Genomic DNA, 26,858 nt, shown 5'->3' with positions numbered 1-26,858 from the left:
CCTGTTTCTCAGGGAGTTATGCTGAAGATGGAAACTGTACCTTCACAAAAGCTTCAGCGGTAGATGAAGTGCATTTGTTAGGTAAAGAATAGGGTTCAAGGAGGACTGTTGCCCCAAGTCAGTCCAGCCCTGCGCTGCACATTCGAATGCTTCAGAACTGCCTTTGTTGGGGGGCTCTAAGACTGGGCTCCCAGGATTCGTATTTTCAACCTTGATGAGCTCTTTAATGGATTGCTATTCTCCACAGTCAGTGAACTCTTTCCAGTACCCAGGGAAGGGTTTTTGTTTGCCTTGTTCCTGTCTCTGGTGTTTATAGTTAGGCCAGCCGCTGCTTTGACGGCCCTTCTGTGGCTTTGCACGCTCTGCTGAAACACTCTTTCCTCCTAAGCACAGTGAGATGCGAATACTCTCCTGTGTATGTGAGATGGACTGCCGCTTTCTGCTGACTGACCCTGTTTGCCTACAGGTTACCCTCTCCACGCCCCCGAAGCCTACTTTCCCTATTTCAAAAAGAATAACGTGACTGCAATCGTGAGATTGAACAAAAAGATTTACGAGGCGAAGCGCTTCACAGACGCCGGCTTTGAGCACTACGACCTGTTCTTCATAGACGGCAGCACCCCCAGCGACAACATCGTGCGAAGGTTCCTGAACATCTGTGAGAACACAGAAGGGGCCATCGCGGTCCACTGCAAAGGTGTGCTCCAGGTTCAGGGGCCAGCTGTGCTTGGGAAGGGTGAGCCCGAACCCCACTGATGATGAGCGAGACCTGCCGGTGATGGAAAACAGTGGGATGTTTCTCTTTTGTATTAGACAGTTGGGACATGAGCCTATTTTTTTCCATCATCCCTTCCCAAAGGAGGGATTAATCGCCCTGGTGTGGTTTGGCTTTCTTAGCAAGTCAGAGCTTGTACTTTTAACTTTTCTAAGCCCAGGCTCATTGACTGAGCATCATAAGCGGGGGCGGGCTAACAGAGTTGTCCATAGGCTGGAAAGACCATCTTTCCACAGGGAACTGTGTCGAGAGGTAAACGTTGCGGGTTCCCTCGTCCCCTTTCCCTTCAGAATTATCTTTTCTCCATACTCTCCCACTATCTGACATGTTGGAGTGTGTGTGTGTGTGTGTGTGTGTGTGTGTGTGTGTGTGTGTGTTGGCCAGAGTTTGACCACAGGTGTGTCTTCCTCAGTCACCTCCCAACTTAGTTTTTTCCTTTTTGAGACAGGGTCTCTCACTGAACTAGGAGCCTGCCTTTTTGGCTACACGGACTGGCCAGTGAGCAGCAGGGATTCTCCTGTCTCCACCCTCCCCACTTGAGGATTATAGGTGGCCATTACAGTGCCTGACTTTACCGTGGATGCTGGGGCTCTAATACCAGGACCCGGTGCTTGCTTGGCAGGCACTTTGCTGTTGTCCCAGCCCCTCTCCATGGCTTTCTTCTGATGGTCTCTCCCCGCTCTTCTACCCTCACCCCGCCCCTCTCCTGAGTCTTTTTTTTTTTTTTTTTGTTTTTTGTTTTTTCGAGACAGGGTTTCTCTGTGTAGGTTTGGAACCTTTTCTGGAACTCACTCTGTAGTTCAGGCTGGCCTCGATCTCACAAACATCCGCCTGCCTCTGCCTCCCGAGAGCTGGGATTAAAGGTGTGCGCCACCACTGCCCGGCCTTGAGTCTTACGCTTTGTGAAATGGAGAGTCTTCCCACCCATTACTTGATGTGGGGATATCTCAGAATTATCTGGAAGACAGCTTTGCAAGTGAATACCTGACCTCTGGAATGGGCGTTTTGAGGCAGGGGTTGTTCAGAGAACAGCAAGTGTAGGTCTCAGTTTTAACAAATCAAAATGCAGGATTCCCAGTTCAACTTGAGAGTTACGTAAACGTCGAAAGCAGCTCAGAGGCCGCTGTGGGTTTTCCAGGTTGGTGGTCTCAAGATTTCAGCAGAACAAATCACTCCTGGGAACGGAGCCTCAAGTTCGCCACCCGCAGCTCTTCACATTGCCACTAGGTGGCGCTGCTCACATGGCTTTGTGTCCACAAGGTTTTTTTTTTTTTTTTTTTTTTTTTTTTTTTTTTTTTTTTTTGGGTTGCATTTTATGCAAATCGGCCAGTAGGTGTTGGGGATGGTACCAGCTCTTTTCATGCTGTAACTGCCTTATTCAGACAGCGTGGCTTTGGTTCTGACAGAAATTAAAATACCATTTTGTAGGCCCTTGTTTCTATGTTTAAGATCTGAGTAGGTGGAGGAACTTTGCTGAACATGTGAGCCCTGGCAGCGATGCGAAGCTGCATTCCCCCAGCAGCCTGGAAGAGAGGGAAGCGAACCGCACACACGTGGCCCCCGATTTAGGGATGGCTCCAGAAGTGGGGCTGCACCCACCTAGGATGCAGCCCTTCCCTCCCCCTCCTTCACGAGGGACAGACCCTGGCTTGCAGGAGAGCCCTTTGGAGTGTTAGGTGCTCACGCGCTTGCTTCTGGACTCTCTTCCCCAGACAGGGAGCTGCCTTGCTCTGAATGTGTTTCACAGGCACCCCAAGTTTGTTTTATTGTAACCCTCCTGGCAAGAAGGAAGATGCTCTAAATAGAATCTTGTGCCAGCTGCCATTGGCTATCAGGCTGTTGAGATAAAGGACCCCAAGAAATCGAATTTTCCTCAGGAATTTCGTGCTGGGGGAGGGAAGAGGCTGAAGCCTGATGCCAGCAGGAGGGAGGGAGGGAGGGAGGGAGGGTCTGTGTGTGTGTGTGTGTGTGTGTGTGTGTGTGTGTGTGTGTGTGTGCGCTTCACCCTATATCTGTTAACATAGTGTTCTCATATTGTTAAAGCTTGCTCAGATACAGGCCAAGGCCAAGGCCAAGGCCAAGGCCAGACTTGGACTTCTTGTGTCAGCAGCACCTGAGGGCTTGTGGATCGTGGCTGTGAAGGTTTAGTAGGAGATACCCCTATCATCTCTTTCAAAGTTCATTTTTCTATAAAAAAAAAAAATCAGCATTTTTTCCTATAAGATTTTAATTTGGCCTTTTCCCTAGGCAGTTAGTTTTACTATTACAAGGGCATGTGTTTATCTGTGTGTTTATAAGCCATATTTTGGATCAACAAATTCAAGGGAGAAAAAGACAAAGCTTTCATTTTTTTAAAATTTAAAATCTTTTCATACAATATTTTTATCATGTTTTCCCCTCCCCGACTCCTTCCCTATCCTTCCCACCTCTCTACCCACCTACTTTCCTGTTCTATTTCTCTCTCAAAACAACAAGAAAGTAAAAAAATGAAAATCAAAACAAATAAAGATCTAATAAGACAAAACAATGCTCAAAATACAATGAAACCAAAGCTCCCTAACCCCATAACCATGACCAACTACTTCTGGGTATGGGATCTACCCTGAGGTATGGATAATATATACAGTGAGAATCCACTGGGGGACACTGATTTTCCTTTTGTCGGGGTGGGGGGGTATTAATTGCAAATAGCTTCTTGGTTAGGGGTGGGACCCCCATGTTCATTTCCACCTCTCAGCTCTGGGACCCTTTCTGGCTTGAACCTGTGAGGAGCTTGTGAGTGCTGGCCCAGCCTCTGTGTGAGTGCTGGCCCAGCCTCTGGGAGCTCACATGTGCGTCATTATTGTTCTTGGAGTAGATGGGGATTAATAGAGATTCCCCAAGTGCATAATGTGCAGTGGGTGAGATGCTTTGGAGCACTCGGTCCTAATCCCCCTACACACCCCAACACACACACACCAAGGCTCAGGGATCTAAGTGGAAGAGGAGGTGGAAAGATTTTAAGAGCCAGAGGTGGTGGAGGATTCCAAGGAAAGAGTGTCTTCTAGACAAAGCTTGCATTTAAATGTAGTGCCTCTCTTGATAATATGTCACGTCTAAGAAATACTGGGAAAAGAAAACTGCAGTTAAATAGTCTCGTTACAGGCTTTCTCTGTATACCACTTACCTGTGAATGTTTACCTCTTAAGAAATGTACACACATGTGTTTCCTATCACAGAGGTGTTTTTCCCCCATATTTCCAACATCACTTTTATAAAGTGTTAAAGTGAGTTCTTACAGAGGAAGGTCACATTCACACGTGGTGTTCCTTTAATATGAGGTGGCTTCTCCCTTTCTCCTGACTTGTTCACACAAGTAGGATTCTTTTATAAGGCTCACACCTTTGGTTTAATTGCAGATGTTTTATTTTTAATGGCGTACTTAGCTACCTAGGCTTGCTAATTACTTTGACATCTGCCCTGATTAAGTCAGCTTAATTTTCTGGGAATTCAAGCAGCACTCAGTGTTTTAATCGAACCAAAAGGAGGTGGAAGTGAGACTCCTATCCTTTGCTAAATGAACTCTCATGGGGGACTGGAGAGAATGGAAATGTCATGTGTCAACAGACAGTGTTACACAGAGGCATTAGACACAGCCCTGTTGAAAAGATAGGGAACTCCCAAGTCAGTGTCTGAAGTCCACACCGAGGTTCATTAAAGGAACGGCTGTGAATTCGAGACATTTTCCAGCATGAATATTAATCCAAAATACAACAATGCTGTTCTTCTGTTGTGCGCATATTGATGCCCCATTGGGAATCAGAAAAAGGACTGCCAGTCTATAGCACTTGGTATAAATAATAGCACCTTGCACCCTTGTCAGGTTGTGCCAGGGAGCCCTTTAATTAAGGATGCTTTAACATTTTTGTTAAAGTTTTAATAGAAACTTGGTGAAGTACTCCTATTCTGTTCACCGTGGTAAGAGCTCCCAACTATTGAGTGCTAAGTAGGTTCTTTTTATAGCCCTAAAATTATAGACTCCTTTTTAAAGGGGGGAAGCAACTTCAGTTTCTGAGAAATTTGAAAATTTGCAGCACCACTTTTCGGGTGTGAGGAGGATTAGGCACCTGCCTGGGGTACTAGGCAGCTCCCAGCACGAGGAGCAGTGAGGGGGGTCTCCACGAAGAAGCCCACCTGCTCTCTAGACAGGGACCCGAACTGGAAACCCTGGAGACCCGCTGCCTCTGGTGCCTGCTCTACCATCTCAGCTGCATTGCCTCCACAGTTAGTTAGACTAGGCTTGCCAGCTCTCCAAGAGAACGGGTCTAACAGTTTCTCCACACTAAATCGAGAGTCCAGTGGGACTATGGTTAATTTTACCCTCTTATTGATGTTGATGTTTGATCTGGAACAAAAGGGTGCTTGAGGTAAATAGGGCATATACACACACCTCATCTAAGAACAGTGTACGCATGCTTTTTAAAACGGAAAGGGGAACGGGAAGGCAGCAGCGGGCAGCTAAGGGCACGGGCGTGACTGTCCTTTGTCTCTTCATTTTTGTGTTTGATGTGCGGTCTGGGCAGTATTGCTATCCAGGGGGTAAACTGTGGGTGTTGGGTAAAATCCTTTGTATTGTTTTCCTGCATAAAGTACAGATTTACAAGCAGGGTATAGATACCCAGAGCACTGCAATTTCATGGTGGGTGATTAGAAATAAAATATCTCTAGATGCTTCTGGCAAGCAATAATATAAGGAAAGGCCGGATGGCTCAGCTGGTAGAGGTGCTCGTGGTCGGCCTGTCCACCCCAGTTTGGTTCCTGGGATCCACCCGGTGGTGGAGACAGCAGACTCTTGAAAACCGCTGTCTGATCTCTACATGCACACACACACCACAGATGAGTAAATGTAACTTAATTAAGATAACTGCAGAAAACTGATTTAAAGACATTCATTTTAACACTTCTTGGATTACATTGGGTTTAAAATTTGATAAGCAACAGTGTATATTACACCATTGGGCTGTTATGGCTGTTTAATGTTGATTAAATACTGTGCATTTCATAATACTGAGAGATTAGGTTCTCTTCGTTTTTTGACCAAGCTGACAGAGGGGCCCTTGCAAATGCAATATTCTGTTTCCTTTTAAATCAGTAGTTTTGTTTATTTATCACAGCCCCCGGGGATTGATCCTAGGACCTCGTTCATGTGAAACAAACTCTCCACCACTAACTACATTACAACCCTAGACTCTTCATACACAAAGCTGTTAACTAGATTCCGGACCCCTCTTTCTCCTCCTTTCTCCCCGCTTCTTCCTGCCTCTTTCTTTTCTGACCGCCTCTCACTGTTTATCCCAGGTTGGCCTTAACCCTCCCCATCTTCCTGCTTCTGCCTCCTCCATTCAGGGATTACAAGCGTGTGCTGCCACACTGTGTTTTCCGATTTCCTTTTCTAATGAAATGTTTTCAGGGATGAACTTCAAAGTTAGAAATTGTATTCATTTGAAAATTCACTGTGACCCAACCAACATGCCTTTCTCATCCATGCCTTGTTCCTTATGGCTGTATCCCAGCCCCTCTCTGCCATCTTTGCATCCCTGCCTCTTTCCAGTTTTCCTTCTTCCCACCTCTCCCTTTCCGTCCCAGCCAGATCCACTCGTTTCTATCATGTCATTTTCTTACCCTAAAATGTAGGGCAGCTTCATTTTGCACTTTCCATTGTATAAAGAAAAATGAAGGTGGTTTTGTTTTGTATTGTTTTCTCCCTTTTCTTCGGTATGGGGAATTGAACCAGGGGTGTTGTGCATGCTTGGTAGATACTTTGCCATTAAACTACATCTCCAGCCTGAAAAAGGTACACACACACACACACACACACACACACACACACACACACACACACACAAAATGCACGCACTCATGCACACACATTCATTTTTCAAGGTAGGGTTTCTCTGTGTAGCCCTGGTTGTCCTGGAACTCACTCTGTAGACCAGGCTGACCTTGAACTCACAGAGATCCGCCTGCCTCTGCCTCCCCAGTGCTGGGATTAAAGGGGTGTGCTAGCACCGCCTGGTGGAAAAAAAATGTGTGTTTTTACATGAGAGAAATGGAATGCTCATCAGCCACTGCTCTGTCATTGTGCTCGGAATCCAGTCTGTGGACAGGGTCATTCCCCTGTTCTTTGGGGTACAGTTGCTACACTTCACATTTCTTCTGTTTCCCTTCCTTACAGCCGGTCTGGGAAGAACAGGGACATTGATAGCCTGTTATGTCATGAAACACTACAGGTTCACACATGCTGAAATCATTGCTTGGATCAGAATTTGCCGACCAGGCTCCATCATCGGACCCCAGCAGCACTTCCTGGAAGAGTGAGTACCCTTTCCTATGACCGCCTTTCGGTCTCGTCCCTGATCCTTCCTACCTCTTGTTCCCTGGCTGTGGCCCAATTATAAAATAACTGCATTGTTAGAGAAGGTGGCGCCTTTGGTAGACTATTGTTCCTTGACAGCTCAGGTGCTCTGATCTTGTACTTTCTATCTCTTAGATCAAGTGACAGAGAAGAACACCACCATCCCTGCCTACCCCTTTTCTGTCACTTTCTGTGATGTGGCTACAGTGCAATTTTCTCCTGTCATCCCACTTGGCACTGTTCGATGTTCGTTCCTTTCCTTTGTTTGCGTGTCTAAAAGCAGAGTGACTTACAAAAAACAAAAACCCTCACCACTGGGGTCAGCCACTTGGTTTAGTGAGACAGCCAAGCTGCTAATGAAGCTGCAGTGGAATGGAAAGGGAAGAGTCACTAGATTTCCATTCTGGCCCAGGTCGCTGCCAGCTTCATGCTCAATTGTCGGAAGATCCCTTGTACATTCACTTAGACTTATGCCTTGCCATCCAACCCTAGGCCACTGGGTAGAAAGATACAATTTGTAAGAATGCTCTTTATGAAGCAGCTGTTTTCCCCTTAAAATATTAAGCACTTATGTCAATTTACCCACAGAAGGAGGAGAGGTTTTTTTTTTTTTTTTTTTTTTTTTTTTGTTGGTTTTGAGGTAGCGTCTCAAATAGCTCTGTTTGGCCTTGACCTCAGTATGTAGCCGAGGATGACTTTGATGCCTCTGCTTCTACCTTCTGGGTGCTGTGATGACAAGGTGTGACGTGGTGTTGGGGATTGAACCCAGAGCTTTTGAATGCAAGCGCACACTGACCATCGAGCAACACTTCCAGCCTCCTAGGGTGAGGAGTTGAAGGTACTAGTTACCTTCAGTCCAATTCTAACGTACTGTCAGTCACTCATATCTTAATGCAGACACTTTCATCCTTTGCTTCCCTGTCGAACGGCTCTGCTGACTAGCATTCTTTCCCACAGAGTGGTCCATTCTGACTTAAATTGGCTTCGTTTGGATGAGGCGTCCTAAATAAGAAAGATGTTCCGAGTAAGCTTTTAACATCTGAATTGATGAAGACGTTCTGAGCCCGAGGGATTATTGGTTTACTAATCCTACAGGGAATAACTGCTAAGAAAATGAGCATCAGGAAATGAGCAGGAAAACCTCTTCTTGAGAGCGAGAGACGGGAGTGTAATGAGTTTTAAAAGAAAGTTATGCATAAGTAGGGTTGTTAAAAAGACGGAAGTGTCTAGGGTTTCCCCCCGTGGGAACAAACGTAATTAATCTGTTGTTAGGATTTTATTCTTAATTAGACTCTCAGCCACAGGCTTCCTCTAGTTTTCTGTTGTGCGTTTTCTGCATCTGCAGCTTGGGATTTATGCCTGTTATACGAATTGCTTGGTAATGTTGAATTAGTGGCCTCTGGGTTCAAAACTCAAAACCCAAATATTCCTAAAACCAGTTTCTTAAGGCATTTTCTTAGTCTCAAAGTGATCCATTGGAAGATTGCTCCTTCAAAAGACCTGTTATTTGCTCTAGGCTCTCTGCTAGGCACAGCTTACAGGACCCAGGACGCCACTGTTTCAGGTCCTGTCCCCTCCCCAATCCCCCCCTGCCTCAGGATGTTAGGGTCCATCCATCCTCCTCCCCCTTTCTGCTAGTGTCCACCTCCCAATGCTCTCTCCACCCCATTTTTCTCTGCCTTCTCTCCTAATGGTACCAGAAGAAATTAGGGTCCCGAGGCACCTGTGCTCTGGCTTGAAGCATCGCCTTTTTCATCTGTAAGACTTTGGTACCACCCTTCCATGTGAGTCACACTACAGTTTTCCAAGTATCTGCCTATGCAAACCGAAGTGCGGGAATGACCTACTTCCATAGCTAAGTGCTGTAGTGCTTGGACCAGAACCTTCAGAAAGCAGATTTCTTTTCTACTTTTTATGTGTTGGGAGGCATTTTAGACTTGTGTGGAATAATGCCTGTGTGGCTCATGGGTTCTCCTAGGCCTTTCTTAGATAGTCTCCTTCAGTATTGTGGTCCAGGGCTAGTCTGCCAAGTATCAGACTTAACTTTTTACTCTCTTGTTCTCTCTTCCTTGGCCCTTCCTTTCTGTTTGGCTTTTTCCTAGCCTGTGATTGGCATAGCCCCTGGGAGATGTCATTTGGTGCACCTGGGACACACACTCATCCAGCAGCGGTGCATTGTGTGCAGGCTTATTCCAGGCAGTCTTCTTGCTTCCAGGGTATAGCTGTGTGCATCTCAGCCAAGGCTCTTATGGTACTTGCCTTTCCACTGGGAGAGGTATGCAATGGGTGGATGTGCGATGACGTTTGATGGTACGTGCCGTGAAGACGTGATAGGAACAGGTGGAGAGGGTCATAGGTAGGAGGAGCTCTCTCTGTGTGGGGAGGTCAAGGAGAGCTTCACTAATGAGTGTTGAGCTCCCAGGACATGAAGGAGCAAGTCCTGTTCACGTCCTAATGTGTTCCACGCAGGCCACTGTTTCAGTGTGAAGGCTAAATAAACGAGGTGCTACCGTGGTGCATGGCAACCCCAGAACTCAGAGTTCTGAGGCAGGAAGATCACTAGTTCAAGGCCTGCTGGGCGACCTAGAGTTATAGGCCAGCCTGGGAAATAGAGGGAGATACTATCTCAAAAAAACAAAGTGAAATTAAAAAAAAAATATAGAGTGACAGCTAGCGACCATGGACTGTAAGAAGCTGGACGTGGGTATTGGAGTGAGTTAACAAAGCAATCCCCCTGTATAACCTTTCCATACCTAGGAAGTAGAAAACAGCGGCACCCCACTCCTGGTCTTGTGTTCTTCACTGTTCAACCCCAGTTCTTCTGCCAAAGTGACTGTTGTTTTGAATCATCACACCGTGGATGATTGTGCGGGCTGTTGAGCCCTGTCTGAGCACGACCAAGCAGTATGTGTACCTAGCTTTGTAAATCCCACATTCTTTGGTGCTGTTGATAGACAACACCTGTTCACTTGCATGGCTCTGTAGCATTAGAATGTTTGACTACGTGATGTTTTGTTCTCTTGATGAGCGTTTGGCTTGTCCCCGGTGTTGGCTAGCTTGTGTCTTTTGCTTGCACTGTCTGTTGGATGTATACCCGTGACAGAGCGGTTGAGTATGTGTGCCTTGGGCCTTAGGAGAATTAACCAGCAGTTTCTGCAGGTCTGGCGGCTGAGGGACGAGCAGAAGTCTGCACTGGAGCAGGGCTTGCATGGAGTAGGGAGCAGAATGAGAGGCAATATGGGGCTCCCACTTTTGTGTAAAGATGAGGGCATGGGAGTCTGCAGGGCTGTACTGGATAAACGTGTTTACTTACTTTTCCTCCTTATACTTTCTGTTATCAGGCTTAGAAACTTTATTTCAAATGCCTTTTTTTTCCTCGCCACTTTAAACATCGCATGGAAGTTTCTCCTACGCGGTTTTGTGTTAACAGCAATTTTTCTTTTCCTTTGTTGCTGTTAAGAGCTGACAAAAGGCTTTCTCTGTTAAATGTAAACAACTTAGAAGTGAGTTTGTCTCCTTTTTCTTTGAACATGCACCCTAAGTTCTTAATTAGAGGACTTTGAGATAATTATTTTCTGCCTCACTTCTCTGTTATAACAGACACCTGGTAAGAATTAGTCTCTCAAGAAGATAGATTTATTTTAACTCATGGCCACCGAGGTGTCACCCATGATTGCTTGGTCCTGTTGCCTCGGGTGACACACGCTGCAGGGTAGTGAGTGCATCCTAGCAGGGAGAGCACGGGGGGGAGGGGGACGGGGGGGGGGGGGGGGGGGGGGGGGGGACGACAAAGCAGCTGGCCGCCCCTGGTTATGGCTGGAAAGCACCCCTCCCCCAGGATTTCACTTCCCTGTGTGCCCATCCTCTTAAGGGTACTTCCTTTCCCGGCTGTCCCATGGGCTAGGGACCAACCACATCGATCTTTGGGGAACGTTCAGCACCACAGTTAGCCTTTTTGACAGTTGCTGTTATACTTGTCTTTAGGTTTTGGATTTTCCTCAGTCATCTCTCATTTTCCTGTCCAAATCGCTCTCGTCTACCTCTGAGATCATCTCAGACACGGCAGGACCTTCCTTTCCCTTCTTTCTTTCCTTTGTTCCTCTTGCCAACGTTTATTGAAAGCCACCACACAGGTAACTGGGAACTCGCAGTAAAAGTGACGGCTTGCTTTCTGACCCATGGAGCTCGTACTTCGGGGTTGAGGAGAAACGTGCGAACAGACAAATGTGTCAATTATACAGCTGCTCTGAGGGATGCTGTGCAGAAGAATAAACCCAGAAAGAAGAATGGGGGGGGGGTGGGGGGGGGTGGAGGAGAAGGCAGCTTTAAGTAGACAGTGCTCGGGACCTGCATTAGAATGGGCAAATCACACAGAAACCTTTTTCTGATTTTATTTTCTTCCTTCTGGTTTAAGTTCTAATCTGACAAGTAAACATCATATACCTGAATGGTATACACAGTGGTCCGAAGTGTGTACACATTATTGAGTGGCTAATGAAGCTAATTAACAGACATGTCACCTCACACACTGCCATTTGATATGGCACAAACACTTAAAAATCCACTCCTTCAGGAATTTTCATGTGGACGGTACATTTGCTGTTAACTTTAGACATCCTTCTGAACCACAGCCCTGTTGAGCATAGGCCTCCTAACTAAAATTCTGCATCCTTCGGTCAACATCTCCCAGCCCGTCCACACCCAGGCTCTGGTGGCCATCATTTCACGCTCCGCTTTTGTGAGTTTGACTTTTTAGAGTCTTCGTACAGTGAGAGACTGCAGCATTTGCCTTTCTGTTCTTGGCTTATTTCACTTAACACAATGTCCTCCAGGTTCTTCTGCTTGGCTGCACATGGCAGGATTTCCCTTTGTTTTGTTTTGTGTGAAGATGTAAACATACACTTTCAATTCTTTGTGCTAAGTATCACTTATGTGACTTCTTTCCTCATGCGTTTGAAAATACTCTTACCTGCATCTGCAAACAGTCTCGCTGGGATTTTGGTACTGGAATGTTAAATGTTGAATCTTGACTAACGATGAGACTTCGGAGCCATAAAAGTATCTCTCTGTGTACTTCAGTCTGTTTTGGCTTCGTCAGTGGTGTGCTGTGTGTAGCAGGAGTCTTAAGAGGTCTTATTAATAAAATCAAACCTGAGGCCAGTTATTGGGGTGAATACTGGAAGGTCAGAGAACCAGAAGAAGCCACAGCTACCTCACCTTGCCACTTCCTCAGCTGATCCTGTTTCCTCAGACTGGAAGACTCTGTGTCCTCATCCAGAATGAATCTCAGCTGAACTGCTGCTCCAAAGCCTGAAAGCTTAACCAGCCAAAAGCTTCTAGTTTCTAGTCTTCATGCCTTAGAGATATCTTTCTGTTTTTGCTATCACTCCCTGGCTGTTTCTAATGTGGCCTTGAACTAACAGAGATACAGAGGAATTTCTGTCTCTGAAATGCTAGGATTAAAGGCGTGAGTGCCACCATTTTCTAGTATCTAGTGGCTGTTCTGTTCTCTGACCCCAGATAAATTTACTAGGGTGCACAATATTTTGGGGAACACAATACCACCACAGCTGTGTTCAGAATTCATGTCTTGTTTGCGTTATGCTTAAGTTTTGTTTTGATGATTATAAATGACATTTTTATTTCCATATCACCATGCTCATTGTGAGTAAGTAGGAAAACAGTTGATTTTTTAAAAATGTGTATTTTGTATCCTAAAAATTAGGAGGGGTGCCTCCATGCCATGTGCATGTGGATGTGGATGTTAGTGATGGGGCAGGGGACTTCTGTGTATATAGTGGTACAGTCCACCAACAGGACAGTTTGATTTGCTTTCTAGTCTGTACCCTTCTGTTTCTTCTCTTGCTGCATAGACTAAAACTTCCAGCGTTTTGATGAGTGGGATTAAAGCAGACCCCCTTGTCTAGCTCTGGATCCTCACTCCTTGGGGAGTGGGGATGTGGACCCAGGCACTCATCATTAAGTTGATGCGAATTGTTGGAGGTTTCCTGAAGACATTCTTCACTAATTTGTGGATATTCCATATATTTCTGTTTTTCTGAGTTCCTATCAATCTTGATTTTCAATTTTTTCAAGGCTTTTTCTGCTCATTGCTATGACCAAGGCTCCCCTTCCCCCCTTCATCCTTATCTTCTTCATCCTCTTTTTTCTCTTCTCCTCCCTCCTTTTTTAGACAAGACTCCACAGTTGTCACTCAAGTCATTCTAGAATTCACTGTGTAGCCTGGGCTGGACTCAAATCTATGATTCACGTGTCCCAAGCTCCTGAGAGTGGGCATCACCTGTGCAACACTAACCTGGCTTACAGTTTTCTTCTCTATCTTGTTGGCGTGGTGGGTTTCAGAGATTGTGTTTTGGATATGGATATGGAATTCCTAGAATAAGCCCCATGTGGTCATGGTATGCAATCCTTTGTGCATATCTGTAAATCCCACTTGTCATTTTGATACTGGGGACTTTTATGTCTGAATTTGTAAGTGGTAATGATACACTCTGTGTGTGTGTGTGTGTGTGTGTGTGTGTGTGTGTGTGTGTGTGTGTGTGCGCGCGCGCGCTCTATTTTTTTGTGTGAGGTTAATACCAGCTTCGTTCATAAGGAGCCCCGGGTCTTGCTTTTGCTCTTCTATTACAGGAAGAGATTATATACAGTCCATATTAATTCTCTCTTTTTGAGATAGTGTTTTGCTTTGTTACCCAGGCTGTCCTTGAACTTTCCATCCTCCCAGAGTGCAGGGATTACAGGCGTGTACCACCTATATCTGCCTAAAGATGGCACTCATGATTTCAATTCTTCCTAAATGTCTCTCATGTTTTAGATTTCCAAGTTTTTCAGACTTGGCAATATTTGTATATGGCTTATCAGCTCAGCATCCCTGATCTGAAGATGTAGACCCAGGGCAGCTCAGGATCTGTGACTCAGGTCTGCTATCATTTGTGCCCTTCTGTTTCTGTCAGGCTGGTTAGAAGTTTATTTTTATACCTCCTCAACTGGCTTTTTTGGTTTCATTAGTTTTTAAATAGTGTTTTTTTTTTCTCCCTGTTTCTCACTTTCTTGAAGTAAAGTCTTTCTTTGTAGCCCAGGCTGATGTGGTAGGGTGGGATTCTAAGATCTCCTCTCAGCCTTTGCTGGTGGCCTAGAATAGGGCCGCTTTTGTTTTTCCTTCTTGAACTGCCGTGTTTGGCTGGACTGTGGAAAGTTTTCCAGTTTTCCTAGGGTCCCCTTTTCTGGTCCTTTGATTATAGAAAGCAAGGTTTTATTGATGGGAAAAACCCTATTCCATCATCATTTGTGGATCGTTCCCGTCTTTAGAAGCAAATGCAGGATTTATATGGCAAAAAGAAACCCCTGCGACCTCATTGCTATGGTGTCTCTTGAGTCTCATGGTTCCTATGCAGTTTACCTTCATCTGTTTCCTGAGTCTTCATTGGTTTTTTTCATATATGGGATCTAAACATTTTGTTTAGTGGGAAGAATGAGGGAAAGTATGTGTACTTCACCTTCCTTCAAGTGGTGCTGCGGCTTATCTTTTGAGAAAATCGGTGTGGCTATAGTGTTTGGCATGATGTCTGCTATGCTAGGCTGCATGATGTCCCCAACAGGACAGGGCACATTACAATTCCTTGTTCCTGTGGTATAACTATAAGGAAATAGGCACTCTGCAGAACTGATTAAGGATCTTGGTTTTGGTGAGAGTATCCTGAACTACCCTGTGCACCTGTTTGGAGCTTAAGGTCTCTGAAAAGAATCAGGGACTCGCTTAGAGAAGGCGATAATGCAGAGGCTACATCTACGCACTATGAAGGTGGAGGGAGGGAACATGTTAAGGAATTTGGCAGTCACTGGAAGCTGATAAAGATGAGGAAACAGATTCTCTCCTCAGAGCTTCCAAAAGGAACTAGTCCTGCGTACATTTTGGCATTAGCTCTCTGAAACTATGATTAGATGTCCAAACTGCAGAGTAATAAGGAAGTGAACTTCTGTGTTCCTTTGAACCGCTGTGTGTGGGGCCCTCTGCAGAAGCTTGTGCGTCTTTGCATAGTCAGGAGATTCTGACAGAAAGATGCACAGGTTCCAGCGACAGGTGAGACCCATCTGAACTTCTTGTTGTTGTCCTGTTTTTTAATTTGGAGCATTTGACATGGGGGAGTCGTGTGGTGCCAGCGTTGCTCAAGGAGGACCAAGCTGCCGCCTGCACACGATGAATCAGATAGATGGGGGTCGGCATTAGAGAGGCTAAAAAGGAGACTGCAGCAATCTGTCAGGGAGACAGGCTCAAGAGTTAGAGACACGTACCAGGAACATTTGAAGGGGGAAAAAATAGGCTCTGAAGACCGATTCTGTGAAGGATGGGGAGTATGAAGTCAGAGATGACGCAAAAGCGTGAATAATTAAGAGGGCCGTTAGGAGAGAAATGGGAGACAACCGCTCAGTTTCTCCGTCTGTCACAAATGATGGAGTAGGCATGAGGGACTGCATTTTTCCCTTTCAGAACTGAAAAGCCAATCAGGGCCTTTTGAGCTGTATCAGTTCTAAATCTGTGTCTATAGGAAAGCTGGTTAGTCATACCCTAATTTCCCTGAAAATTAGAAAAAAGTGTATGTCCAGGTGGATGGATGTGTTCTAGATCCACACTCTTCGTATGTCACTGGTGGGGAGAGAGGTGTCCGAGGGCGGCACTTCTGCAAATTGTTGCTCAGTTGAGACACCTCAGCAGTTCCAAGCTTCTCCTTTGTTATGGTCTGATAGTTCTCTATTTAAAGATTTCCCTAGGATATAAATAAAGCCACGTTTGTTCAAAATACACATCAAGCGTTTTTCCTAAACCTAAAACCAAAAATACCATTCTTAAGCTATAAATATTATCACGACATGTTTCTTCTATTAAATGCCCTCTAGATCTTTAGGATGACACACAGATATCACTCTTGTCATTTGTCTGCCTGAACGCTGCTCCTCAAAGAGCCTACAACTTGTAGACATGTGGAGTCAGGCTGTTTGTTAGACTCCATTTCTTGCCCATGTCCCACTCTACTCAGACTCCCCCCAGAGAACCTGCACGGGGCTGGAAACCTAGACACCGCAGGGAGCTGTGTTTTGAATTATCTTTCCAAAGTAGCAATTTTGTGTTTGAAACCTTTTCAGCTTTGTTTTTTAAAGGTTTATTTTGTGTATATGTGTGTGCCTGCTTTTCTATATGTGCACCAGGTGAGTGCAGGTGCCTGTGGAGACCAGAAGAGGACATTGGATCCCCTGGAACTGGAGTTGCAGGTAGTTGTGAGCCACCTGATGTAGGTGCTGGGAACCGAACCTGAGTCCTCTCCAATAGCAGCCAGTGCTCTTAACTGCTGAGCCATCTTTCCAGCCCACTCCTACCCCACTCCAATCCTTTTCAATCCATGGATTCACAAGTTCATCATCCTGCTCTGCTAGCATAGCTATTAATTGTTAGCTGTCATCAGTTAGCTATTTTTCTACATCTTCAGTTAGTTGCAAGCCTGCTCTTCAGTGCCCCTCTGACATCAGAGTGCCTAAGAGTCATTTGTTAAACACTCGTCCTGATTGAGCAGATCTGAGGTGGACCTTGAAAGTCTGCATTTCTAACATGATTCACCTGTGTGTCATGATGCTGGTCCTCACCCCATATTCAGTTGACAAGGGACTTCAGCTCATTTTTACTCTGTTCTACCATGTTTTAGTCAGTATTTTATTGCTGTGAAGAAATACCATGACCAAGGCAAATCTTAGAAGAGAAAGCACTTAACTGGCACTTGCTTACCCTTTATCATCATGGTGGGACACATGGACACATGCAGGCAGACATGGTGCCGGAGAGGTAGCTGAGAGTTCTACATCAGGATCTGCAGGCAACAGGAAGAGAGTGCCACCGGGCCTGGCTTGGGATTTTGAAAACCTTAAAGCCCACCTCCAGTGACACACTTCCTCCAACAGGGCCATATCTCCTAATCTTTTCCAATAGTGCCACTTCCTGATGACCAGACATGCAAATAAATGAGCCTATGGGGCCGTTCTCAGTCAAACCAACACAGACCACAAGTTGCCGAGTTATACCACATTGCACATTTCACTGGTGCTTAGAGAACTTGGTGACTTAATTTCACAATTGGGTTGAGTCAGATGAGAAACTAATAGTTTAACCACTACTTTTTGTTTTACAAAGTTACTGAAAATAAGATAAACTATGTAGGAAATGGGAAACTGGGGCCAGGGAGAGAGGTCAGTTGATTAAGTGCTTGACACATTAACATGAGTGCCAGTGGCCATGTCAGAGGAGCAGCAGGTGGCAATGGAAGTTCAAGGTGTCAGCCCACCAGGAGAAAACTCCCTGATGGATCAGTCTTGGTTAGGCAAGGCCCCGAGACCACAGACCCCAGAGTGTTTATTGCTTCTGCTGTGCCTTTACATGTTTGCCCCTGCCAGCTTCCTCTGGTATCTGGCATGGTGTGAATGGGTGTGGGGAGTTCCCCACTGCCTATAATGTAGTGTGTTTATCTCATGGAAACATCCCGTTTTCCTGGGTATTTTTACCTGTAGGTTATTATGAAGATGATTTGTCCTAAGATGTACTGTCTAATTGATAATAATAGTTAGTTTATACAGAGTTTTGATGAATAAAAAATAAATATAAGGAAGTATCACACAGCTAGGACATAATGAGTTTCCATTGAGGAGCTGTATAGACTGTGGCTTAGGTTAATGATTAAGAAAAACAGTTGAGTCCCAGTTAGCCCAGTTAGCTTAAATTCTTTTAACTTTAATGTTGGGAGATGTGTCTACAGGTTTCAGAGTGCATAATAGCTGAAACACAGCTTTGAAAATAACTTAAAGTTAGACTAAGATATTTTTGTCAAATAGCTTTGAGGTGAAAAACCCAAGAAGACAATCTAAAGTTTTAGAAAGGCCCATAGTTGAGTGAGGAACTCTTTAAGGTCAGGGACAAGAACAAAGCAGCCCAATTATTATTAGTTGACATACTTTTCTTGCTAGAATTGATGACCAAAGGTGATGATTAGTTCCTTATAGCCATTTCTGCCCTCAATCTCCTGACATAAAAATCTAATGATGATTGAGTATGTACCCTAAAGATTTAAAGTAGACTGATTGATTCCTTTTCATATATAAAAGTTTAAATTTGTGATTCTTTTAAAATTCCTTATAAGGTTATCTTTCAAGATAATTAATAAAGTAATTGGCTCTTTCTTTGTAACTGCAAAATGCAGCCTGCCAGTAAAAGACCTGACTGAGAAGAATACCTTGCTTGCCTCCACAGTTAATCTATAACAAATTGCTTGGATATGAGTATATGTGAGTTCTTGGGATAATTTGTTTTTTGCCTATAATACATAAAACGTTTGATCATGTAAGGGACGTGGAAAACATGCTGTTTTGTTACTGTTTGTTTTGTATTCATTGTAATCATTCACTTGAAAAACAGAATGTAACCACATTGTAATTTTTATATTGCCTGAAAGATTTTGCTGGGGTATATGAGCTGTAAGGGAAAGAATAAAGATAGAGTTAAAATGGATTAGAAGGAAAATATCAAGAATGAGAGTTAGAAGGAAAACATCAAGTATGAGAGAATTAGAAGGAACTAGAAGGGAAACATCAAGAATAAAGATAGAGTTAGAAGGAAAATAGCAAGAATGAGAGAAGTAAATAACCAGGAAAATGAAGACAGAGAATGTAAAAGAACAAAGAAAGGATCTGAAGGAAACCATCAGGAGAGTGTGTGAGTGTCTTTTTCCCTAACCCACTCAGATAAAAAAGTCATACATAGTTTATGCCGACACCATGGATTCCTTTCAAGCCCTGTCTGGAGGCTAGTCACCTAGGCAGCAATACATGGGCACCCAAGTCTGTTCCCCAACACCCACTTAAAAAGCTAGGTATTCTGGCTTGCCCCTTTAATTTCAGAGCCGGAGAGGCGAGGATGGAGGATCACCAAGGCTTGCCAACCTGATACTCTAGACAGTTGTTAGCTCCAAGCTCCATAATGAATTCTGTCTCAAAAAGTAAGGTATATTGAGATGGAAAAAATACCTGAGATTGTCTGGCTTCCACATACACACACGAACATACACATGTCCACCACCCATGTGCACTATATTCCACCACAAAAACCATGGCTTGGGGTGAGGATTAAAGTTACGTTGGAGTGCTTGCTAACATGCATGAGGCCCTGGGTTTGAACCCCAATTGAACTATGTATGTTGGCTGTGGTGGCACATGTGGCCTGTAATCCCAGCAGTGGGGAGATGGAGGCAGGAGGGTCAGAAATTCAAGTTTATCATCAGCCACCCGGGTAATTACTGGGTTTGCTGTCATTTCTTTTTATGACCTTTTTAAAGGTACATTTAGTAGTAGGTCAAGGAGCGCAGCTTAAACGTTTTAATAGCAAATTTAAACATTCAATATTTGGCCTTTCCTAAAATATAAAAACTTGAAATCTTAAATATCATTAAAAATTATGCCGGGCGGTGGTGGCACACGCCTGCAATCCCAGCACTCGGGAGGCAGAGGCAGGTGGATCTCTGTGAGTTCGAGGCCAGCCTGGTATACAGAGCTAGTCCAGGACAGGCTCCAAAGCTACAGAGAAACCCTGTCCCGAAAAACCAAATAAATAAACAAACAAACAAACAAATAAATAAAAAATAAAATAAAATAAAAATTATAATTCAAGAGTGGAAGATACTGTGGTTTGTGTATCAAAATAGTAAGCATTTTGCTTAAGTTTTAGTTTACATTATTTGTCAAAAGTCACATTTTTAGTTACATAAACTGCTGATTTTATTTTTAATGTTTACTCTTGAACTTTTCAACTTGTTTAATGGCCATCAGTTGACATTAAAAATTACTGAAGAAAAAAAAATCTTAATATTGGTTCAAACGTTGACACCAATTGCTAGAAGTTTCAACTGCTGTGGCATAAGAAAGTTACCTTGAATACTTATGCCAGTTACACTAGATAAAAGTTTGGATAATTAATTTTTTTTGTAATAAGTTATTAAATTAAATATTACTTTTAACCATAAAAATTTAACCACTTTTAGATGTATAGTTAATTGATTTTAAGTACATTCACAGTATTCTTATGCCATTCCCACTATTTATGGAATCTTTTTTAAATCATTTGAGACAAAAACTTTGTATCTATTAAACGATAAACCTCCACTGACCCCTTCTTCCAGTTATCGGTGATCTCCATTCTACCTTCCTGCTGTATTAATTTTCATAGTCTAGGTACCTCATATACTATGTGGCTTATTTGATTTTGCATGTTTTCATAGTTCACTCACTTCATAGCAGTTAATTACACATGTCACAATCGTAGCATGTTCTTTGTAGCATGCATCTGCATTTCAGCTGTCTTTTTTTTTTTTTTTTTTGTTTTGCATTGATGGGGATGAAAGGCAAACACTTTATAACTGGGCTATATTTACAGCCCCTCCCTTCCATTTTAAGCCTGAATACTATTCCACTGTATGCATATATTTTGTGTACCCATTAACTTGTTAATGAGCATTTGAGTTGTTCCCAACTTTGGAATATTGTAAGTGTTGCTGGTTTGAGTACCAGTGTGTGAGTATCTGTTTGAGGACCTGTGCTCAGTTGTTTTTTACTGGACTATGTGTAATTCTTTGTGTAGCCTTTTGAGGCATGCCAAGCTGCTTTCCACAGCAACTGCTCCATACCTCATCTCCATCAGTAATGCATGCTGGTTCCACATGCAGCCAAATGATGCTCTGTGTCCTTGTCCCAAATGGTCAGAAATAGGAGTTGAAAGAGGAACATGGTAGATTTTGTGAAAAGGTTTGCATCTTGGTCGAACATGCAGATGGTCTAGCAGCTGATCATGGGAATTCTGTCCCTAAAAGTAGATTTATCTACTTGAGTCTTTTAAAGTCTATCCCAAATCATTTTACTCTTCTAGTAATTTAGTATGCTTCAGGAGTACAAGCCTTCCTCCTCTACCATCAGGATTCTACAGTCTTCCACTGGGACTTCATCATCGTGTGACTTTCTGAGTGCTTTTCTCTGGCTCACTCTGTGTCTCTTGTTTGTTGCTTCTTGTCCAGCATTTTTTGATCTAGTTAGGCTGTTTCACTAATGCATACTCTAAGTTAGGAATCACCTCTGTGTCTGTCATCGCTCTGTGACGTGAGGCTATCCACAGAGTGGATTGGTCCTCTGGTCAATGCTAGACCAAACTAGAAAATGGGTTAGGGAGCCGAGGAGATGGCTCAGCACTTGCCACACAATCATGAGGACCAGAGTTCAGATCCTCAGAACCCACAGAAGGGCCAGATAGACTCAATGGCCTGCCTGTAACCTGTGTATTTGGGAGGCAGAGAGGGGACCCACTGGGGCAGGCTGGTTAGCTAGACTAGCTTGTCCTCGAGCTCTGGGTCAACTCAGAGACTCTGCCTCAGTCTACAAAGTAGAAGATGATTGAAGAAGACATCTTCAGGCCTCCACATGCACACATGTACAAACACACACACACACACACACACACACACACACACACACACACACACCCACACTCACCACACCACATACATATACAAGCTCAAAATAAAATGGCTTAGGTTTCTATATCAAATGACCAAATCATGGCTTTTTATGGGCACTGGGGTCAAAGTTGGTCCACCATGGTCAGCAGTGTGGCAGAAGAAGTGATAGCATCGAAGAGCTGGGATAATTTAATAGTGTTGTCTTACCTTAAGGCAACGAGGGAGAACATGTTATCCCCAAATAGAAACAGCTGCTCAGCGACTTCTGCGTGTCCTGTACTCAAACCCAGAAATATTTAGAACAGCGCGACCCAAGTTGCACTAAAAGTAGCTATTTACAAAGAGGCATCCAAACCAATTACATACTCGCTCGCCTATGAAGCCAAGTTATTTAGTTCTTTTCTTATATTCCACATTGGTCTATCCCAAATCTGACTAATTTGGGCCAGGATGCAGCCAAAATCAATTACGCCAACCTTGGCTACCTCTTTCTAGAAGGCTGCATTCAAATCAAGATATAAACCTCTTCCTGTCGCTCCAAAGCACATCTACTAGCGAAGGGCCAGTCATTTCTTGCTCTGGGGAAGATGTGCTCCAGTATTGGAAGGTTGGCTTTCAGCAGATGTGTTAGCTTTACAAGAACTGAGTTTTCAATGCTAAATACTTTACAATACATGTTTGACTTCTTTTGTTTGAGAGGAGGCTTTTAAGGGATGGCAGACACCACTATAAAAGCTAGCGCAGTGTGCGTCGTCTAAGAAAGGGATCTGCGTGGAACACCGCTTCCTTTTGCTCAAGAAGCAATTGCGTACATCATTGCTTAGCAACACTCGGTTCAGCTCTGACATCTTATTCATCTTTAATATTCAGGTTCAGATCAAGTCTTTCCAGAGACAGGGCAGGTTGAGTCTTTAAACTAAGCAAGTGGAAGTTGTCACTTTGCAATTTTCATCCTGGGGCTGTATCTGAGTTTTCATCTTGTAACTTAGGTTTGAATTGGATGTTTCTTTTCACTTTAGCCTTCTTTAAGGTCCTTCTGCCTCTGTTCCCATTTCATACTGTGTTCTTTTACATCTTGGAAAATGCTACCATAACCTCTGTATTTGGAGCATTGCATTTAAACATCTTAGCGTGACACCTGAGACCCATCATGAGCAAGGATGCTTCTCCACATCCTGTGCTACAGCCAAATTAAACAGCCCTGCATTCTCTTCAAGGCCATTTCCTCCACTCATGCTTGCTTTTGGGGAGGATAATCTTGGATGGGTGAGTCCTGCTTGTCTTTCCAGATGGGGTTATGCATCACTTAAGGACAGAGATGCATTCTGAGAAATGTGCCCTTAGGCACAATTCTGGCAGCTGATATACTTTGCAAACCTGGATGGTATAGGTTGGCCAATCACCAACATGGTTTTTAAAAGGAGGGATATGCAACTTCTGCACTGTAATGTGCTTAATGGTAGACTTCCCTTTTTATGGGGGGGGGGGGGGGGAGGGGAGGTGTGTGTACGTGCATATGTGTATGCAGGTGCATGTGCACACAGACACTTTACCTCTGGGCTCATAGGGGATGTCTGATTCCTGTAGATAGGGCTTGGCTCCTTTGCCTTGAGTCTTGTATAAGCCAGAGCCTCATTATGCTGGATTTCAATTGTTTGCTTTCCCCATCTTAAGAAATATCTTGAGGGTCAAGGAGTCTGTCTTTTATCTAAATTCCACCTTTTTATCTATGCTTCATGTATCTGAACTTGTCAACATTTGTGATAAAGCAGACTCTCCCTTGCAATAAGTTCTTGAATGTTCCTGGATGAATTAATCATCCATCTTCTGACCTGTTCTTTCTCTGTCCAGGATTCTGCTTTTTTACTACTATTTGAGGCCCATAAGAAGAGTCAAACATCCGATCAGGACTAGGATAGATATTGTTGTGATGTAGAGGCTGGGGGTAGACAAAAGGCAGGATGCTTTGAAGATGTAAAAATATAAGAGGCCAGGCTACACTTTTCTAAACATTTGTACAAAGGAAAGAAGGTTGTTTTAAATGGTATTTTTACAGCTGATATAGAAAATCAACTGTGACTCAGTGGTGTGCTAACATCATCAGTTTATATATCCTAGGCTTAGAAAATACAACTTGAGGAGCAGTTTCCAAAAGCAACTTCTACCACAATAGAAGACAGAGACCGCCTGATTCCTTAGTAAACTGGTGTGGCTAGATTTCTGAACTATTGTTCATATTTTAAAAAATCTCATCTAAGTTTTAAAATATTTAATTTATTTAGAAACATAATGGTCTATGATTTCATCACCTTTCTAGTCTAATTGTTAAATATTTTGTTAATATCTTTCTTGTTAGATATCGTAACATTGAGACAGTGATTATAGTTTAAATATTTTATTTTCTCTCATTTTGACAGAAAACAAGCATCATTGTGGGTCCAAGGAGACATTTTTCGATCCAAACTGAAAAATAGACCTTCCAGTGAAGGAAGTATTAATAAAATTATGTCTAGCTTGGATGATATGTCTATTGGTGGAAACTTATCTAAATTGCAAAGTGCGGAAAGGTTTGCAGAGGTGAGTTTTCCCCAGGAGTCTATCTCCTTAACACCGGTATTCTTCATGTTTCCCCCACTGAACACATGTCACATGGATCTATCTTTTCTTTCTTCTTTAAATATTTGTTTATTTATATATTTATGTGTGTGTGTGTGTTTCTGTGCATGCTACATCACATATGTGGTGCTCAGAGGACAACTTTTGGGAATTGGTTCTCACCTTTACCACGTGGGTTCTGGGGATCAAGTTGAGGTTGTCATCAGGCTCGGTGGCGAGTGTCTTTGTCTGCTAAGCCATATCACCAGCCCGGAGACCTTATCTATTCCCTGAGCTCCTGGGAGGGCGGGCTGAGTTCCTAAGCTTGGAGTCACTGATCTCTAGAGTACAAAGCAGAACAAAGAAACCAGTTGTCTTTATAAAGGAAGAAATAAAATAATCATTTAAGGAGAACAGTTATAAGGAGAGTGATTCTGATGTAAGGAATATTTATAGAAAGCCAACAGAAAAGCATAGATTCCATTTGAAAACAAAAATAGATAACCAAGAAGATAACGTTGGATGCTGCTTTTGCAGAAAATGTACCTAGCACAAGTGGTACTTTGAAAGCCTCTGATTCATTTTGATTTCTAAAGTGTGCAGAGGGAAAGCAGAGTTAGGACAACTTGTTTTATCCGGTCTCCCCTCTAACAACCTCCTTTAAACAGTCATTCTCTAGCAGCTGCTCTAGTCTGCATTTCCACCCAGTGAATTAGGTAATATCTGTTTTGTAGTAAGGAAATTGTGTTCCGGAGATGTGTTGACTTCAGTTTTAAGGCATGATTCGATCTGTGTCTGTCTGATTCCAAACTCATGATTTTTTTTTTTTTCTATTGTTCCCAACTACCTCTGAGGCAGCAGGAAGTGACTTACAAAGAATTTGGAGTTGGAAATAACTGTACTAGTATCATTTGTTCTAATTCTTTTCTGTGGATAAGAAATGAGAGTTCCAAAAATGTGATTTGCCCAAGAGTCTTGAATTATTGAATAGTGGAATCACTTTCAGAACCTGGTATTCAATGCGTAGTTTAGCTTGCTCTTTCTCCCCCAGATCTCCCAAGAAAGGGTCTGTAGCCTAGGTTAACCTGGAGCTCAGGGTGACTCACCTGCCTCAGCCTCCTGAATCTGGGATTATAGGCACAAGCCTTCATGCTTGACCCGACTAAAGTAGCTCTTTGAGTAACATTGTGCCTGAAGTAAAGCTAAGAATTGGGGTTGTATTTTTATATTTCTAAAGAGGCAAAAGAAATGGGAATGGGTAGGGAGAAGGCTCAGCCAATAAAGCTGTTGCCTTGTGGGTGTGAGAACTGGAGTTCAGATCCTCAGAAGCCACAGAAAATCCGGACAAGTGTGGTAGTCACCTATACTCTCAGAATTGGGGAGGCAAGGGCAGGGGCTGCCCGAGGCAAGCTGGCTAGATACACTAGGCAGAGTCAGCAAACTTGGTTCAGTAAGAGACCCTGCCTCAGCAAGTAAAGTGGAGGGTCATCGAGGAAGATAGCTGATGTCAACTTTGGAACTTTGGACATTGACAGACATGTATATGTACACACATGTTGAGTGTCTCACAGACACATGCATAAATAAAAGAGTCTGGTGAAATATTTAGGTGATAAGTATAGTTTACAGTCCCTCAGCTGGATGCCCATTGAACCAGACCAGGGCTCTGAGGAAGCTTAGACCCAAACAGCCCTCCTGGAACGAGTGCATAGCTGTCTCAAACCAATGCTTGGCACCCCCCCCCCCCAAAGACTTCTCTTGGTTGAGAGACATCCAGAGCTTGGGGAGGGGAGGGGACCTTCATTCTAGGGCACACTGAAGGAGCTGGTTTTAAAGCTTGTCTCCCAGGCGGTCACAGATGATATGGCTGAGTTTATTGTTTGAGTCCTCTGTGCTGACGAAGTGTAAATCCTAGCCAAGGTCGTGATGTCCAGACCTTTGTGGACTTTTTCTTGCCTCTGTTGCAGTCTGGACTATAAGCAGCAAATGAAAGGGTCTGAACTAAATTTTAATGAGCTAATTGTCCTGAACAAGAACACCTTTTCTTCCTTGTTCTAGGTTGTGACTTCTAAAAGATGAGTGTAACATTTATCTCTCTATCTGAAGAACACAGCTGCCTTTCACCAACAAATGCTTTCTAAATTACAGTCTCTTTTAAATTACTATCTACCCCAGTGGTTCTCAGCATTTCTGATGCTGTGACCCCCAACCATAAGATTATTTTTGTTGCTATTTCATAACTGTAATATTGCTACTGTTATGAGTTGTAATGTAAATATGTTTTCTGATGGTCCCAGGAGATCCCTATGAGAGGGTCATTTAACCATCCGAGGGGATTGCAACCCCCAGGTTGAGAACCACTGATCTAGCAGATCATTTCATTCTCCATTTTTACATTCCATTTGTTTAATTCAGGACTAATTATCCTTTACCATGGGAAGATCTGAGGATGCAGTATGACTGAAATTTAAAATATCTCAGCTTGAAGTATACATCTATATATTGATGTCTCTTCCCCAGCTTAGTTCATTCAAGCTCC

At 43.5% G+C, this 26,858-nt stretch overlaps 1 protein-coding gene across 4 annotated transcripts in view; it reads left to right on the top strand.

Moving 5' to 3' along the window:
• Cdc14a (cell division cycle 14A) overlaps positions 1-26,858 on the top strand; it is a 162,467-nt gene that overhangs the window by 104,188 nt on the left and 31,421 nt on the right. For all 4 annotated transcript variants that reach the window (XM_036191051.1, XM_036191050.1, XM_036191052.1 and 1 more), the window contains 3 exons: positions 467-697; positions 6,990-7,128; positions 24,142-24,301. In XM_036191051.1, coding sequence (XP_036046944.1) covers positions 467-697; positions 6,990-7,128; positions 24,142-24,301 — 530 coding nt within the window. The remainder of the gene's footprint in view (positions 1-466; positions 698-6,989; positions 7,129-24,141; positions 24,302-26,858) is intronic.

Source organism: Onychomys torridus, chromosome 6, assembly GCF_903995425.1.
Source record: "Onychomys torridus chromosome 6, mOncTor1.1, whole genome shotgun sequence".
Lineage (NCBI taxonomy): Eukaryota > Metazoa > Chordata > Mammalia > Rodentia > Cricetidae > Onychomys > Onychomys torridus.
The sequence above is the reverse complement of the archived record's forward strand: the minus strand, read 5'-3'. Positions and strand labels throughout refer to the sequence as shown.